The sequence below is a fragment of the Vulpes lagopus genome, chromosome 1 (genome assembly GCF_018345385.1).
Source record: "Vulpes lagopus strain Blue_001 chromosome 1, ASM1834538v1, whole genome shotgun sequence".
In the NCBI taxonomy this organism is placed as follows: domain Eukaryota; kingdom Metazoa; phylum Chordata; class Mammalia; order Carnivora; family Canidae; genus Vulpes; species Vulpes lagopus.
Window position 1 is genome coordinate 7,430,038 of NC_054824.1, and position 17,745 is coordinate 7,447,782.

The following is a 17,745-nucleotide window of genomic DNA, read 5'->3' on the forward strand; positions in this document are numbered from 1 at the left end:
TGCCAAGTATTTATACTTTTGTTTGCATTAGTTGATCTTCTTCCGTAAGTAAACCATAGCATAAGACACCTTCTAAAACCGTAATTAGTATTGTAAATTCATGCATTGTGTCCTATGAATAATTAACGCATATGATTATTTTCGAGTACTGAATGCCACTTCAGTTGGTAGCATCCTTGAGTACGTTATTCTAGCTCAGAATTCAAGTAGCATTATCTAATGCAGATTCTTCTTATGACAGATAATGATGACATTCTCCATCTCTCTACCTGAGCAATTAAAAAGTTTAATAGTCTTTGATGTGGCTGGTTATCTGAATAATTTTCTAAACAGAAACAATTAAAATCCACTTATGGGATGGTTTGTGCATTCTCGACTATTGTTTCAAACTCTTTGTTTCTGTGGAAACCTGATGAAAACTTAAAGAACTTTAAATCTATAATGAGTTTGCAAAGAGCATTTGTTTTCCTTAATTACCGGGAGTATACAGCTGGATTATATGTAGTTCTCTAACAAACTTTGAGGAATAAAGAGCTTGTCTGCTGGCTTCTTTCTCCTGTATGAGAACCGGCACAGCTGTCCGCTTTGGTTTGACCCTGGTGCTGAGAGTGGGGATTTTCTCAAAGCCACACCAGTGTGAAATGCACGAGCCTTACCACCGGGCTGCCTTCTGCCCTGCGAGGAGCGGTTGATCCACTTCAGCACACACGAATGAGCTGTCAGCTTGAGTTTCTTTTTTCTCTGCCTGGCTAATGCTTGTTCTGCCACCATTATTTTAGCTCAAGTAGGATGATTATTATTTCAAGCGCTGTCTAGATTATATTGTCCTAAGGGTTACTCTTTATCTCTATAGACGCCTCTTTATAAATTCCTTGTAGTGCTACCCTGATAGCTCCTCGTTAAACAAGTATGTGTGGCATCTTGCTTTGTGTATACAGAGATGACAATACCTCATATCTTAAAGAAAAGTACTTTTTAATAGGAAAAAAAAAACAAGTTAACGGAATTAGGATAAATGCGTCCTTTGCAAAACAAACTAAAAATACCCCATGAATTTCTTAAAACAACTATGTGCACCAAATCATTAAAGATAATAATTAGAAAAACAAAGCACTGAAATGTGTGTATTTGTAGAGTACATAATTTCTCAAGATGGCAATATGGCCCCTTGCTATGAGAAATCTCAGTAATATGAAGTCCATAACATCCAACTGGGAAATATCTCACCATTCCAGAAAATACTACCATCTCTTATACATTCTGCTTCAGAAGGTGTTCTCTGGTGTGCTGAAGAAAAGTTTTACTGCCTGACTTACAGAGTCTCAAGGGCAGGAGGCTAGTTCTATCCAAAACTACCAGATCTTTATTAAACTCTGTCGCTCAATGGCCAAATAATAATGGTTAATACAGTACTCTTTTGATGGGGGTGTGTGTGTCATATTTTTTAAGAGTTTGTAGAAACAATGACTCAACAAAAAAATTAAAGTGGCAAACCAAAGGCAATTGCACTCTTTTCTCACCCTGACTTGACTAGCTTTGTGTATGTGAGAATTCAAATCTCTGAATTGTGGAGATATCAAATTCTGGAGATTCTAGAACTGACAACTTTCATAAAACACAGACCACATAAAATCGGACTAGGTGCCTGCTATATGGAAAGCACTGTGCTGGGTTTATTCCTAAGGAGTACTTCCAGTTCATTTGGGAAAGAGAAACCAGAGCAACTGGCACAAAGACATTTAATGTAGAGCCTATAGCACAGGAAACCAAAATGAAAAATGTGGAGATTAGTTAAAAACACAAGATTAGAAGAATATGAAGAAGGAGGAGGTCATTAGCATCATCATGACTACTAACAAGCACCCCTGAATGTAAGCACCAACACAGCTCCAGGGAAATAGCATAAACACTACAAAAAAAAAATCTCCATGAGATGGTAAGAATTACCATCCATGAGATGGATTACACTAACCACCTGGGATTACGTAAACCAGACTATCATTTGTTAACTGATGAGCTGGTAGCTGACTAGGATGGACTGTTCAATTGTTTAATAGACCCCTAAAATGTCAGGGGACTCAAGAGTTGCTCCTCTTGGAAGTGGGATAAACTGGGCTCAACTGTGCCAAAGGAATTGACAACAATGAATGAATTAGTGTAGCACAGATCCTTCCACTCAGAAAGGCCCTAAATACTTCCAGAATTAGAAAGTCCTGCCTAAGTATTGTATTCAGCTTAAGTTTTCAAGTTAACTATGGTGTGAGGGATAGTGAGAAAGCAGCCTAGAGTCCAATGGTTTCTAAGGCTGAGGGAAATGAACCTTCACAGCCTCCCTCACAGACCTTGGCTAACTTCATCCTAGAATCTGGCTTTACCATGAGATTATTCAACCTGGTGAGACTCTCTTACTAGCCTTCATGGTATCTAAAACCTCTGAGTTAAGGTAACAAGGGATTTGAGTTTTAGATTTTTTTGAAAAAGTTTATTTATTTTTAGTAATCTCTACACCCAACATGGGACTCAAACTCACACCCCAAGATCAAGAGTCACATCCTCCACCAACTGAGCCAGCCAGGTGACCTTAAGCTTTAGATTTTATAAGAAGCCATGGGCATACTTTGGATTACAAGGTTTTAGTTCACGTGACTTCTAAAATTTGTTTAGCTTGGAGCCAACCCTAAGCAAACCAGGTTCTAGAAAAACAGGAACTAAACAAGTTAGTTGAAACAATGCATTATATCAAGCATTTAGCGTAACAAAAGAACCCATTTTCTTCATATCTAGGAACACAGATTGCACAACACTTTCAAAAACATACCATATACTAACGTGAGTGTGTGTATAACTATTTTCATTGGTTAGTTTTTAAAGAGTTTTTGTTTAGAAGGTACTTAATGTGATCCTCTACTGATAATTGACCATACATAACTAACTCATTAAAACCATAAATAACGAAAGAAAACTTATTTCAGTTGCACAAACAACTAGTTCTTTGAAATGACTCATCCAGATATTAGCAATCCAGCAGACACTGAAAAAAATATTGGTGAGGGCAGAAAAATTGCCCAATTATTACTAGAATTATTTTACAAACTCATTTCTTAAAACAATGTTATAACAACCTGCTTCTAATTTCCCCCTGGCAAAAAAGATTTTACTTAGCTAGTTTAAAACAAATGGAAATTTAAACATCATTATTAATGCGTCAGACATTACAATACCTGATTGTACAGACTACAGAAGGTAATAAATTATGTAGCCAAAGCTGAAATATGTTCCTATCCTGTCTGTTTTCTATTTTTGAATATAATGACTTTAATAAGAATGTATACAGCAATGATGAAGTAATTAATAACATGATTCTACCAAATTCATTGAAACCAGTAGCTGAGGACTAGCACTGGATCATTAACATAATCAAGCCATCCTGAGCATCTCCTCAGTAGAGGGCAGTATTTGCTACATCTCAGTTGGAGGAAACTTCTAAATTCGCCTGGCTGTGAAGATCTAACCAGAAGAAATTTGAAAGATTACTCCCAAATTAGGTTCTATACCTACATGTGCATCTGAAAAGAAAGGTCCATCAATGCAAACTCTTCCTTTGGAAATCAATGTGAAGAGGCATAAAAAGTGATACTTAACACACTACAAAGTAAGAAGAGGCTTTAGAATAACAATTATCTTAAATTTGAGGATGATGACTTCTGGACATGTTAAAATCTTACAAATGCAGAGATTTTGTTATTTTTGTTTTGCTTCTCCTTGTGAGAGTTCCTTGGGTCTCCCCAATCCTCTTAGATGTGGATATTTAAAAAGCCTAATCAGAGTTAGAAGAGAAGTGGATATCAAAGAATTATTCTTCCTCCCACTCTTTTGCTTTCCAAATCATGGAAATACTTGGTGAAAAATGCTAAATCATCTTCTAAAGATATTAAAAAGTTAATGAGAGCAAGGCTGAATGCTTCCCTGTGCTGCTGGATACACAAAGGGCCGAACCCTTCAAACTGAGTAATAGAATAGAAATTTTTACTCCACCTTCTTACCAAAAAGACCACCTTGAATTATCTGCTGCCCAAGTTTTATTAAAATATATACAACATCTGTGAAAGGCTTGAACATGAGTCTACCCAATCTCTAAGCATTTATCCAATCTCTAAATGATTTCTCTGGATCAAGCCTGATAATACACAGAAAAACTTACTCATAAAGTGCTTTTTTAACCTCTATAGCACTTGCAGGGTCATTTTTCATTCTGCCCCTAGCTTGTATATAAGAATCTGTGCAAACAAACTGGTCTTGGCAGCAGGAATAGAGCTGAGAAAGAGGTCTGCTGGCATCTTTTGGAAGTCCCTGTATGAAAGGTCCAAGTGCGACAAAGACTTTTACTTCTGATTTTTTTTTGTCTTCTAACTTACTGAACATCTTTCCCCCATTTGACTGAGAGAAAGCTGACAGCTGATATACTTGTCCAAGAGCCTTGTAGAAGTTTATGACATAGATTTATATATACTAACTTTTCCATTCTAACTTATTCTCTATTTCCTCTTTGCCCTGCTTTTAAAAAAAAAAAACATAATTCTATTTCATATACTTTTCGGAACCAAGTAAGGTATAAACAAATACATGCCTGAATTATTCTTTTTCTATTTATTATTTTTAGAGATGGGGGGGGGGAGCAGAGGGACAGGGAGAGAGAGAATCTTAAGCAGGCTCCACGCCCAGTGTGGATCTCAATGCCAGACTTGATCTCACCACCCTGAGATCGTGACCTGAGTCAAAATCAAGTCAGATGCTGAACTGAATGAGCCACCCAGGTGCCCCCTTTTTTCTTACTTCTTTTTAAAACTTTTGTTATTTAGTTTGCTTTTCAAAGGGCATCCAGTGAAATAAATGTAAGAACTTCTGATACTAACCAGCAATACCCTCTTTTGTTAGTTAACTAACTTAAATGCATTTGTATGTGAAATCTAAAGCACAAAAAACACCAAACTCATCGAATAAAAACAGATTTGCGGTTACCAGAGATGGGGAACTGGGAGGAGGGGAAATGGAGGAAGGTGGTCAAAAGGTACAAACTTTCAGTTATGAGACAATAACTTCCTTTTCTTTTTATCTATATGAGAAAGTAGATGTTAACTAAATCTACTATGTTAATCATTTCACAATATCTGTAACTCAAACCATCATGCTGTACACCTTAAACCCTTTAATGGGGAACATATGTCAATTATTTCTCAATAACACTGGGCAGTATAATTTTTTACCTTCATGTAAATGTGAATAATAATTTACATTTTACAGAATTTCTCCATATATATTAAGGCTGGAAAACAATAACCTAATAAAACAGATGAGGTTATTAAGAGCAGAGGCTTGTATATATGTCTACTAAGACCTTCTACAAAGTAACCTCCAAATCCCAAGATGTTATCAATCTAGCAAATTACTTCCATTTTAAAAAAATCTTCAAGGGGGCACCTGGGTGGCTCAGTTAAATGTCTGCCTTTGGCTCAGGTCATGATCCTGGAGCCCCTTATCAGGCTCCCTGCTGGGCATGGTGCTTGCTTCTTCCTCTCTCTCCTCCCTGCTTGTGCTCTCTCTCTCTCTCTCTCTCAAGTAGATAAATAAAATCTAACCAAAAATAACCTTCATGACAATGGTGGGAAATTTTAGTTGTTTCTAACGTAACTTTGATTTAGCTCTATTTCCTTCCACTAAATCTCATGATAGGATTTTCCAATCCCATCTACACCCCTCATCTCTTCCATTTCAAAGTCAGTTCAGGTGATTTCATTGACTCCTTGCAACTTCAAACTAACACATCTCTACTTTGGCTTCCAGATTTGGATCTTCTGTCTTAGATTTCCAGTTGTTTGTAAGTCCCCTTCTCCTACCTCAGGTATCAGTTAAGGGTCCTGCCATTCCACTTGTCATCCAAACTAAAAACATCAGAGCCCCAGGTGGCTTGTTGTTGGCCCTGAGACCTCTCTCCATCCAATCTTACAGATTTCCCTCATATTCATCTTGTTCTTTCTATCTATCATGTATACTTGTTTTAGGGCACAATTGGGAACAGAGATTCAGTTCAATCTCTGTTTGCCACAAGCCATGGACCCGGATGAGGGACAACATCAATCTTAGAGGAAGGGCCACATAAAGGCATGATTTGCTCACTTAGCCCCATGCCCCTCTTGGGGAGCTTTATCTAGTGTACACAAAGGCTCCACGTATGGTAGCACCAGTGCCAATCTTATGCAACTTTACCAGATTATCCAATATAGATCTGTTAAAAAAAAATAATGACTAGTTTGTTTTATGCTGATGAAGGTTCTAGTTCAAACTCTACCATCTGGTATGCAAACTCCTTTATATTGACTTCAACCCATCTATCCTGCCTCAGTACATTCTACTCTTCTACATACAATCTAAATTCCAGCCATGACCCTTAAATTCTCTGGAAAAAGAATTCTGGAATATTGGGTGTTTCTTCCTTTCAGTAGTTTAAAGATGATATTGCACTGTTTTCAGGTGTTCATTGCTTCTGATGAGAGGTCTTTAATCATACCGTTGTTACCCTGGCTGCATCTTTAGTTTTTATCAGTTTGACTATGATGGGCCTAGGAGTTATTTTCCTTGTATCCACTAAGGGTTTGTTGAGCTCCTGGGATCTATGAATTTATAGCTTTTCTTAAATTTGGAAAAACTTCAGCCATTATTTCTCCAAAAATTTTTTTCCACCCTTTCTCTCTTTTCCTTTTAGGACTCCAATGATATAGTTTGATGTCTGAAATGATTTCTTCTGCCATAAGGCTCTGCCTTTTTTTCCCCTCTGTTGTTCAGATTGTTGCATAATTTCTATCGGTCTATATTCAAATTCACTGACTCTTGTGTTTTCTGCAATTTGGTATTAAGTACATAAAATAAACTTCAAAATTTTTAAATCTAGAATTCTCAACGTTTACTTTTATAGTTTTCACCGGGTTCTTTTTTATAGTTTTCTCTGCTAAGATTTCCTATTTGCTTATTCATTGTCAGTATATTTGTCTTTACATCCTTGAGTATAGATATAAAAGTTACTTTAAAATTCTTGTCTCTAATTCCAACAGCTGTATCTTCTCAGGATCAGTTTCTGTCATCATTTATCCTTTAAAGTGGATCAGATTTTCCTGTGTCTGTATACAACTAGCGATTTTGGATTGTATTTTACATAATGAATGATATATTGTTGGAGACTTGGAATTCTTTTATATTCCACCAAATATGTTGATTTTCTGCTGTTGCCATTTTAGCAGATAATTAACTTGGCTAGTCTCAAACTCCAAACTGTCTCCTTTGTGACAGGCAGCAACTGAAATCTCTGCTGAATATTTTCAGTCTTAGCTGTGCCTATGTAGTTCACAGGTTAGCTCAAGATTTGGGCAGTCTCTGTGAAGAATTTTGGGCTCTTCCTCTGTGGTTCTCTCTCTTTCCACAATTTTCTTATTTTCCAGATGCTATCATCACTCACTCTTTTCTCATTCCTTAAGCCAGGAATATTGCAGGTTTCTATGAAGTTTTAGATGTTCCATATGAGAACAACTATGATCTGTCCTCTGGCAAAAAACTATAAAAATAAGAAATTTATCAGTGTCAATCCCTTCTTTCAGTGTTGCCAGTGCTCCACTTTCTCCCTGCTTTTGGTTGCTCAACAGTGCCTTCCAGACAGTTATTTCTTAGATTTTGCCCAGAGTTAAAGCAATGATATAAAGGTGGGTTGGGAACACCTCAGTGGCTCAGTTAGTTAAGCGTCTGACTCGATCTCAGCTCAGGTCTTGATCTCAGGGTCATGAGTTCAAGCTCCACGTTGGGCTCCACGTTGGGCATGGAGCCTACTTACAAAATAATAGTAAATAAAGGTAGGTTGGTCAAATCGATGCTACTCTATCATTAATGGAAGTAGAACCCTCCTGAGTCTTCAATTTCCTGAACATACTTTGTAATTTCTTACTTCTGTGTTTTTCATAAAAACACAAAACCTCAGGGGAAGAAAAGATCAAAGATTGCCCTCATGATCCCAATTGCTACCCTCACACTCCCTCCCTCTTTTCCCATACCAGCAGAATCTTCAACCCTCCAGCCCTTAAGGCCTACTTCCTCTTTACCTACTTCATGTTGGTACCCTCTATAGCACCTAGAACTACGCCAACCTTCCATTATGTATTCAGTAAATATCTGTTGAATGACTAGAATGAAGTACTATATAATATATAAAGGGTTAAGCTCTGTTACCTTACATAAAAGGTCACAAACAATTATGTAGCATGTTAGTATATTTAATCAAGTTTTCCCTCTTGACAGGAGGGCATTCTGAGGAGGAGATACTATTTGCTGATTCAATGGAACATGGTGGTGAAAGTCACAAACTTTCCTAGAGTACACTGCCCTACTGATCATTCTATTACCTTATGTACCATGATCCTGCTCAATCTAAAGTGACTTTATGGATCATGATAAGAAATCTTATTTTCAGGCAGCTCGGGTGGCTCAGCGGTTTACCGCTGCCTTCAGCCCAGGGTGTGGTCCTGGAGACGGGGGATCGAGTCCCACATCAGGCTCCCTGAATGGAATGGAGCCTGCTTCTCTCTCTGCCTGTGTCTGTGCCTCTCTCTCTTTCTCTCTCTCCGTGTGTGTGTGTGTGTCTCATGAATAAATAAATTAAATCTTTAAAAAAATCTTATTTTCTCTGCCTGATTTTTATGGCAAATCTAAGATTTTCATTCTTATTTCCCTTTTCTAACATGTATTCTGTTGTCATTAGGCAAGTATCTTCTGTTCCTCCTGAAACATTCAGGGTTTAGCTTCAGATCATGGTTGAAATACTTTCACTATGCTCATCCAAGTTCTATTCACCTATCAAAGTCAAGATCAATTTCCTTCTTAAATCTCATGTCTCCTCACAGTCTTCCCAATCCTCACTATCCTTAATTTTAACTCCTGATGTATTCATTGTATGTATTAATGAGCACAACTCCTCAAAGTAGACTGTTACAGCTCAAGCAAATGAAAGAAGTTAGTTGAACACATATCACATTTTATGGATAAAATAACCCAGAGAGGTTAAGTGATCTGCCCAAGGCCACTCAGCTACAGAGTATCTGGATAAGATACTCTCTTGATTCAGCTGGACCTCTTTCTATCTTACATACTGTCTGACATTTGTTCATGCTATTTCTTTTACTAAATTACAAAATCTTTGAAAGAAACTTCTTATACTTCTTATATTTCTTTTATATTCCCCATACCATAGTAGTATCACAATGTGGATGTGCACTTAAGAAACAGTTGCTGGCCACTGAATCATTGTAACAATCTTGGAAAAGGTGGAATATTACACAACATATATTTCTTGATTAACAATAAAAGATAAAAGAGCTAAGTAACATTTGACCCTAAAATACACAGAAATCTTACAATTTTTGATACTATAGTTCTAGTTTTTCTCAAAATTTTTGCCTGATTTAATATCTTCACCAAGTTATTTTAAGAAACAAAAATAGTATAGTCTAACAATTCTCAAACTTTTTTCCATAAAGTACATTTCAAAGTCACAATATATCTAATAGGATATATCTTACTAATATTCCAATTAGCATGTTCTAAGTAATCACCAATTGAGTCAACTGATCTAATCCAGGGGAAAGGTACTACGGACTATATCAAATCACAGATTTTATGGTGAGAAATAGAAAAACTTGAAAATTAAAAATCAAAGAATTCCTTGATATATAAAGCTTTTTGTTAAAGAAGCGAAAGAGAGAGAGCACCAGTTGGTAGGTAAGCATTAGAAAAGTCATCAGTGGGCAGCCCCGGGTGACAGCAGTTTAGCACCACCTTCAGCCCAGGGCATGATCCTGGGGACCTGGAATTGAGTCCCACGTCAGGCTCCCTGCATGAAGCCTGCTTCTTCCTCTGCCTCTGTGTGTGTGTGTCTCATGAATAAATAAATAAAATCTAAAAAAAAAAACAAAAAACAAAAAACAAAAAACAAAAAACCTCAGTGTTAAAACTTAAAGAAAAAATCAAACAAGGACCTTTAAGGTACCTATAAAGTCTTATTAATTGATTGATCTATATTTCCTCAACACTTTATAAGTCTTTTCATTGTATAGATCTTCTGTTTTGAGAACTATTCCTTTTATTGTCCTCACTTCGTAGGTGGAGAAATTGAAGCACTGAGATGTTGAGTTATTGTCCCAAGATCACACAGCTAGTAGGTGGCAGAGTCAAGGACTTGAACTTCTTGGTACTCCAGGAATCAAAAGGTGTAGTTTAGGGTTATGATAAATTTATTTTTAAATCCAAGTCAGACCACTTACTTTAAAATTAAAAACAAGTTCTAATTTTAAAAAGCTAATGATCACTTTAATTTTTAAAAAATTAATTCATGCTTCTTAATCATTTAGCAGGTAAATGGCACATTACCCTCAAAGACCAAAGTAAATATTAAATATTGGTTTGTCATACTTTCTTACAGAAGTGATCTTATAAGGGGGGATCTCTGGGTGGCTCAGTCATTTAGCGCCTGCCTTCAGCTCAGGGAGTGATCCTGGAGACCCGGGATTGAGTCCCACGCCGGATTCCCTGCATGGAACCTGCTTCTCCCTCTGCCTGTCTCCCTCTCTCTCTTTTTCATGAATAAATAAATAAATAATCTTAAAAAAAAAAAAAAAAGAAGTGATCTTAAAGGAACACAAAGAGGTGTCTACAACTACATTTAATCTTCAAAATAATTCTACTCCTAAGACAGGGAACATATTGAAGGTGTACGGTTCTCAGCACATTCATTCTTCCCTTGAGATACTCTGGGAATCCCTAGGGGCTTTCTCTCCATTACAGAGACCAGACACATATTCACAGAAATGAAAACAAGCTTTCTCCCTTGGAGAAGCTTCAGGCAGCTGAGTCTAAGTCATCAAAGGCTTGCAGAGTTTAAAATCCATAGCCATGTACTGCATCTCCTAGGGAGCTGATCTTGCCCTAGTTTGGGAATAGAAGGTGAGCAAGACTGCTCAGCCTCACAATGTGCACTGTAACAGAAAACTTGTCATGTGAAGGAAGTAGGAAGGCGTTTTCTCAACTCAGCTTTTCTTCATTCCTTCTGATTATTCTTCCCCCATTCCCTACCTTTACATCATGGAAATAGCCACATTCCAAGTGGCTACAGTTCTTAAATTTCTAATCCAGCCTTGTTTTATGGGCATTTCTGTAAAGTTCTTTTTTCTTTTTCCTTTTAAACCAACAAAATACAAAGAAAAACATAACAACTTATAACCCAATATATAGTTATTTCCTTGGAAGATACAAATCACCATCTACAATTAGTAAAAATTGATCCTTCAATTCAACTTTCAATCTTGCTTTATCTTGAAAAATGTAAATAACACATAAAAATGTTGTTTTAGCTTATTTAACAAAAATATGGGTAATAGTAACTATGAACTAAATTCCTAGAACAAACAATGAACAAATTACTATTTATTTTCAGCATAACTTTCTTGACAAAATTGTAGGATGACAAAATAGTACATCTTGCACTTCACAATTTGGTTGTTCAACTACATAGAAAAATATTTTTATAAAAATATTTAAGGATTTCATCAGGCTTTTCAAAATCCTCTTAATTCATAAATATTTCAATTATTTTCTATTAAAGCTTTTATGGTGCCATTATCCTTTTTTTTCTTCATCATGTTGGCCAATTTTTATTTGTCAGTGGCTTTGCATGGATAGGTTTACTTTTATCTATCTTGTTATGGTGAGATATTTACTACATCAGACAAGCACTGAATGACTGGCAAAAGACTTTGAAAGATAGGTGGGGCTAGGTACTAGTATTAAGCTGTGAGAGATGTTTGAGGAAGGGCTACATTTTTAAGTGGTCAGTTCATTTGTGACTTTTTTCTTGTTATGATAATTTTGCATTTCTTTTTTTTTTAGAGAGAGTACATGTGTATGCAGTGGGAGGAGGGCAGAGGAAGACGGAGAGAAAGAACTTTAAGCAGGCTTCATGCCCCATGTGGAGTCCAACGCGGGGCTTGATCTTAGGACCCTGAGATCATGACCTGAGCTGAAATCAAGAGTTGCACACTTAACCGACTGAGCCAACCAGGCGCCCCAATAATTTTGTGTTTCTTTGCAACATTATAACTGTGGCAATTCAGATACTGAATACTTGAATGAAGAGGACTCTTGAAATCATTCAGTTTCAGATGTAACCTAAAATTCTTAATTAATTATAATGATCTTCTGAGCCGACTAAATAGTGTAGTAAACAAAAACCACTTAGTAAAGAAAAAAACACATCCAACCCCAAGTGAAAAAGCAGGCATCTGGTATGTCTGGGACAGTCCCAGTTTTAGATGGCACAGATTTCTAGGAGGCTCTTAAAGCTTAAGGCTTATTCAACCACACCTGATACCACCATGAAACAAAACCTCTGGCAAGAAGTGAATGGGTTGATGGTCTGTAAAGATTATTTTTGAGCCATGGCTCCTTCCAAGAAAAAACAACATATTTACAGATTTATATATTAGGTAGATATTGGTATTAGTGCCATCATAGATAAAAGAAGGTTTCATAACTGTACGCCATTGATGTATGCCATAAGTAAAACTAAAAAAGCCCAGATTATTCCCCTCTTCTCACACCTCTCTCCCTCCCTGCTCCAAGAACATTTCCTCAAATCTGCAAAATTAGAATTTTGAAAAACCTGAGAGCTTCCTAATTCATAAACATTTTTTTCTGATGAGACTCAGGATGATATTAAAGAATCTAATGCTTTTATATTATATAATTAAGTGTGTCAACACTTGGAAGAGCTATATAAACTCAGTCAACCAATATTTTCCAATAACCACTGCATTCATTCACTCTCTTACAAAATCATGCATGACAAAAGATTTAAAGTTCAAGAAGGAGGGGTACCTGGGTGGCTTAGTCAGTTAAATGTCTGCCTTCAGCTAAGGTCATGACCTTGGGTCCTGGATAGAGCTTACATTGAGCTCCCAGTTCAGTGGTGAGTCTACTTCTCCCTCTCCCTCTATCCCTCCCTTTGCCCATATTTTCTCTCAAAGAAATAAATAATCTTTAAAATAAAAATAAAGGTCCAGAAAAATTCATGGATTTTAATATAATAATATATCAAAAATACACTGAAACTGTCTCAGATTCTACACTGTAACCAACATTTTAAATCTACTTCTTGCCAAGTTTTTTTTTTTATTTAAATAGACTCCTTTAGAATAGTTTTAGGTTTACAGAAAAATTGAAAAGATAGTACAGAGTTTTCATATACTCCCCAATCCAGCTTTCCCTATTATTAACATCTTACGTTAGTATGGTACATTTGTTACAATTAATGAACTGATATTAATATACTATTAACTAAAGTCCATATATTGTTCAGATTTTCTTACTTTTTACCTAAGGTCCTTTTTCTGTTCCAGGATCCCATCGAGGATACCGTATTACCTTTTAGTCATCATTAGAGGCTCTTAGGCTCCCCTCTGCTGTGACAGTTTCTCAGACTTTCCTTATTTTTGATAATCTTGACAGTTTTGAAGAATACTGGCCAGTTATTTTGTAGAATGTCCCTCAACTGGAATTTGCCTGATGTTTTTCTCATGATTAGACTGCAATTATGAATAATGGAAGAAAGACCACAGAGGTCAAGTGCTATTTTCATCAAATCGTATCAAGGGCATAAACTATCAATATGAGTTATTGCTGTTGATGTTAACATTGATCACACCTGTCTGAGGTAGTGTTTGTCAGGTTTCTCCACTATAAAGTTACTCTTTCCATACTGTGCTCTTTGGAAGAAGTTATTTTTTTTTTAAGATTTTATTTATTTATTCATGAGGGCACAGAGAGAGAGAGAGGCAGAGACACAGGCAGAGGGAGAAGCAGGCTTCATGAAGGAAGCCCGATGTGGGACTCGGCCCCCTAAATCAAACGCAGACGCTCAATTCACCCAGGTCTGCATTTGGGCCACCCAGGCGTCCCTGGAAGGAAGTTTTTATTGAATTTTCATGTAGCATCAAAAAAAGAACATCCACAATTATCTGATAAGGCTATTAAAATATTTTTCCCATTTATAACTACATATCTGAGACCAGATTTTCTTATATACTTCAACATATCATAGTAAACTGAATGCAGAAGCAGAAAGGAGAATGTCCCTATCTTCTATTAAGTCAGATATTAAAGAGCTTTGCAAAAAATATAATGTCACTCTTCCTACTAAATTATTTTCACCTTGGAAAATATTATTTTTTATAAAAATATTTATACTAATTTGATGGGTTGAATATAATGGGTTTTATCATTGTTATTTTAAATCAATTATAAATACTTGAAAATTTTCTGTTTTAACTTCTAATACACAGAGTATATACTGAGAGAGAGAACCCATTAAACAAAAGCTCTTTGGGTTCCTCAATAATTCTTAAGAGTGTAAAGAGGTCCTAAACCAAATAGTTTGAGAACCACTGGCTTTAGGGTTAAGCTTTTGTAGACCAAAATGAAAGAACCTTGCTCAAAGAAAGTGAGCCAAAACTGAATTCTAAAGGCTTAATGAGTAAACTGACTATACCTAAATTTTCCTTATTGAAAAATGTAATTTTTACACCTGCAGAAAATTGTTTCCTCAACTGATAACTGTGCTCACAAGTAACTATTTGCAAGAGTAGTTTGTTATTTGCGTCTTAAAAATAATGATAGGTAGCCAGGTGTGTTTGTAAAAAGTCTAAGCAGAGAAATATATCAGTTGATGCATATGCATGGGTATATACACGTTCACTGTCAACTTCTTTCTTGTTTATTAGCTTTCTTCTTTGGTTTTTAGTATTCAAGGAATGGAGATCCATCAGATATATGTTTTGGCCTTCATCTATTAATCTTGATTGTATCATATTAGTTTATATGTTGTTAGACTTATAACTGTACTTAACAGTATCTCTTGGGGAATTTTTAAAAAACATTTTGCTTCTCTATTTCTATTTTATGTTTCATTTCATTTCATGTATTCCAACTGAAACCACTGGTTGGGAACTACTTCTGGTTTGTGTCCCGTGCCTGGTACACTCTCACTCAGTAAATACTAAAGGATGAATAGCTTTTATCTCTACTATTTGGCCAAGAGTCAAGGCTGATGGTGTTTGGATGCCAACAGTGGTGATTAGCATCAGGGAATAAGGGCATTAATCACCAGAACTGAGGCAGCCCAGGAATCTCCCTGGCCCTTTACCTTCCCAGCAGCAAAACCATTCCTGCAGCATTGCAGCATTGCTAATTTATGTGTGCCATTTCCCAAATATGCTGACCTGTGGCAATTCCATGTCCAAATAAGGCAGCAGCCAGCCTGGCTGAAGCATAGGAGACAGGTACAGCAGAAGTAAGATTATAAAGAGCTTAGTAGAGAATGGATCAGATCCTTATAGGAAGCATGTGAATCCAATGTCAAAAATTATCCCTAAGTCTTTTTGTCCTCTTTCCCTCCTCGAATTCCTCATCAACCCTTAAGTTAAACAGTCATAATCTTGGTGTTGAAAGGCATTTTGAACACCATCTTATCCATCTGTTCAAGCAATCTTGAATCCTCCCTACAAACTCTAGTCCTTTAGCTGCCTTGCAATTTATAGCATGCAGTTAAATGTGTGAGAAGGAATTTAGGAGACATGCAGTTAAACATAACATTTCAACACACATACCTGGACCTAGCCTGTTTCACACGGGTCCCACGAATTATATAAAAAGGTGGAATAAAATCTTGTGATTGATCTATACAATAATTTGATTTAAAAAGGTAAGATGTACACTAGTAATCTTTTACCTGAATTTATTTAATCATTATTAAAACTTTGTAAATAAAGGAAAAAGAATTCTCTGCAACAGTCTTCTTCCCCACCACCTCCTCAGAGTAGACTATAAAGATTTGGGCCCTGAGGAGTGGCCTTTTCCCAGCACTAGGTATCTCCTGAAATAATGAACACATAAAAAATAAAAGTACTCAGTGTCTGCTCCAAGAGACCATCTATGCCCAACAGGTCTGTCCCTCCTCTTTCCTCACCGGGTCCGCTTCTGTGGAAGAAAGAGGAGCCTCATCTTTTCAATATACTAGATTTTTCTCAAGTTTATTTCTCTAGCCAAGTTAGTATAACTTAAATGGAAGCCTTAATAGGTTATTAGGACCTTGATGAAACCCCACAGAAGTGTGACGGGTACATATTACCCAGGATGACTTTCACTACTACCAAGGATAATGTTTTTTGCCCTGTAAGAGGATCTTATTTGATCTTAAACCTTACTGATTTAAAGTGCTTTATTTCTCTAATAACAATTGTAGATTAGATTCATCTCTCTGGTTTAAAAACTACAAATTTATACTGGTTAAAAGTAATCAAGTCATTTGCTTTTGAGAGAAGTACTCACAAAATGGCTGGCAGCTATAAATAAAGACTTACTCTTCCCCCTCACTGAAAAACAATTTTTTTAGTTATTTTAAACTTAAAAAAATAATAAAAAAAATAAAACTTAAGATAAGTCAGAGACCACTTACAGGACAGTTGAGAAATTATGCTTAAAGTTATGTATAATTTGGATTTCTCTCAAGATTTATAGTCAATAAATATATTGAACATCCACTGAGTAATGGGAATTCCAGAGCTTTTAAAAAACAGAATTCATATCTATAATGAATTTGCAATCAAGGACTTTCTCATATATATGAATGTACGTGTCATATACATTTTTTCTGTTGAATATATTATTATATAATAAAGATGACACAGTTATAGAAATTCACTTTCTTCGTTGCCCAAATAGATCAGAAATGACAATCACAGGTGGGCTAGAAATTCTTTCATGTCATGCTTCCTTAGATCATAGTAGTATTACTTCATCTTCTTTGCCCCACACACTAACCTCACCTCAATTTAGGAAAACATAATTTCTCCTATGTTTGACTTTCACAAAACATCCCTAAAGCTGATTTTTGTTTTGCTTCCAGCAACAGTTGATAGTTCTCTCTGTATTTCCAATTTTGCTTTAGCATCCTTCTAAGTGCGAATTTTGAGCCAATGTCTATAAAAGGCACATGACATATACAGATGAGTATTTCCCTTCGTGAGTCTTTTAAATCAGTTCTGACTCTTGTGAACAGTATTTTAAAATCTGAAATACGCAGAAAGGAAAATATGAAGTATTTTAACATGTGAAAAGGCCAATGAGTCTGGACGTGTCTGGATACTTACTCTCTCACACAGCTCTTCAAATGTGCAGTCGGCAACAGTTCCACAGGCTTTATTCAGCCGCAGCTCTCTGCCTTGCACTTTTAGAATCCTTGGTCTAGTTACTATGGGAACATGAACAAAGACTCAATCTTGTCTGGATAATTACTATAAAATTCATCTCTTACAGATAGGAAATGCATAGCTTGATGAATAATAGCACATGATTCAACACATAAATTAGACAAAATGCTGATACAATGACTGCCACTTGAGCGTGGCATCAACCCATATACAGCAATGGAACTTATTAATTGGTCAGTGGAGATTGGGCATTGTGTTCTAAATGTATTCTCTTTCAAGAGAAATTAACTTACGTACAATCATTTTGTTTCTGAGCCAGCTCATCAAACAACTTATCCATGACAGCCTCCACATCAGCTTCACTTGTGCTACAGTGAAAAGAATAATAGAATAT

The 17,745-nt window shown here is 36.2% G+C and overlaps 1 protein-coding gene across 2 annotated transcripts in view; it reads right to left on the reverse strand.

Moving 5' to 3' along the window:
- Positions 1-17,745, reverse strand: part of AFG1L (AFG1 like ATPase) — a 205,460-nt gene that overhangs the window by 14,526 nt on the left and 173,189 nt on the right. For both annotated transcript variants that reach the window (XM_041733206.1, XM_041733278.1), the window contains exons 10-11: positions 17,649-17,719; positions 17,292-17,392 (exon numbers count right to left, since the gene is read on the reverse strand). In XM_041733206.1, coding sequence (XP_041589140.1) covers positions 17,292-17,392; positions 17,649-17,719 — 172 coding nt within the window. The remainder of the gene's footprint in view (positions 1-17,291; positions 17,393-17,648; positions 17,720-17,745) is intronic.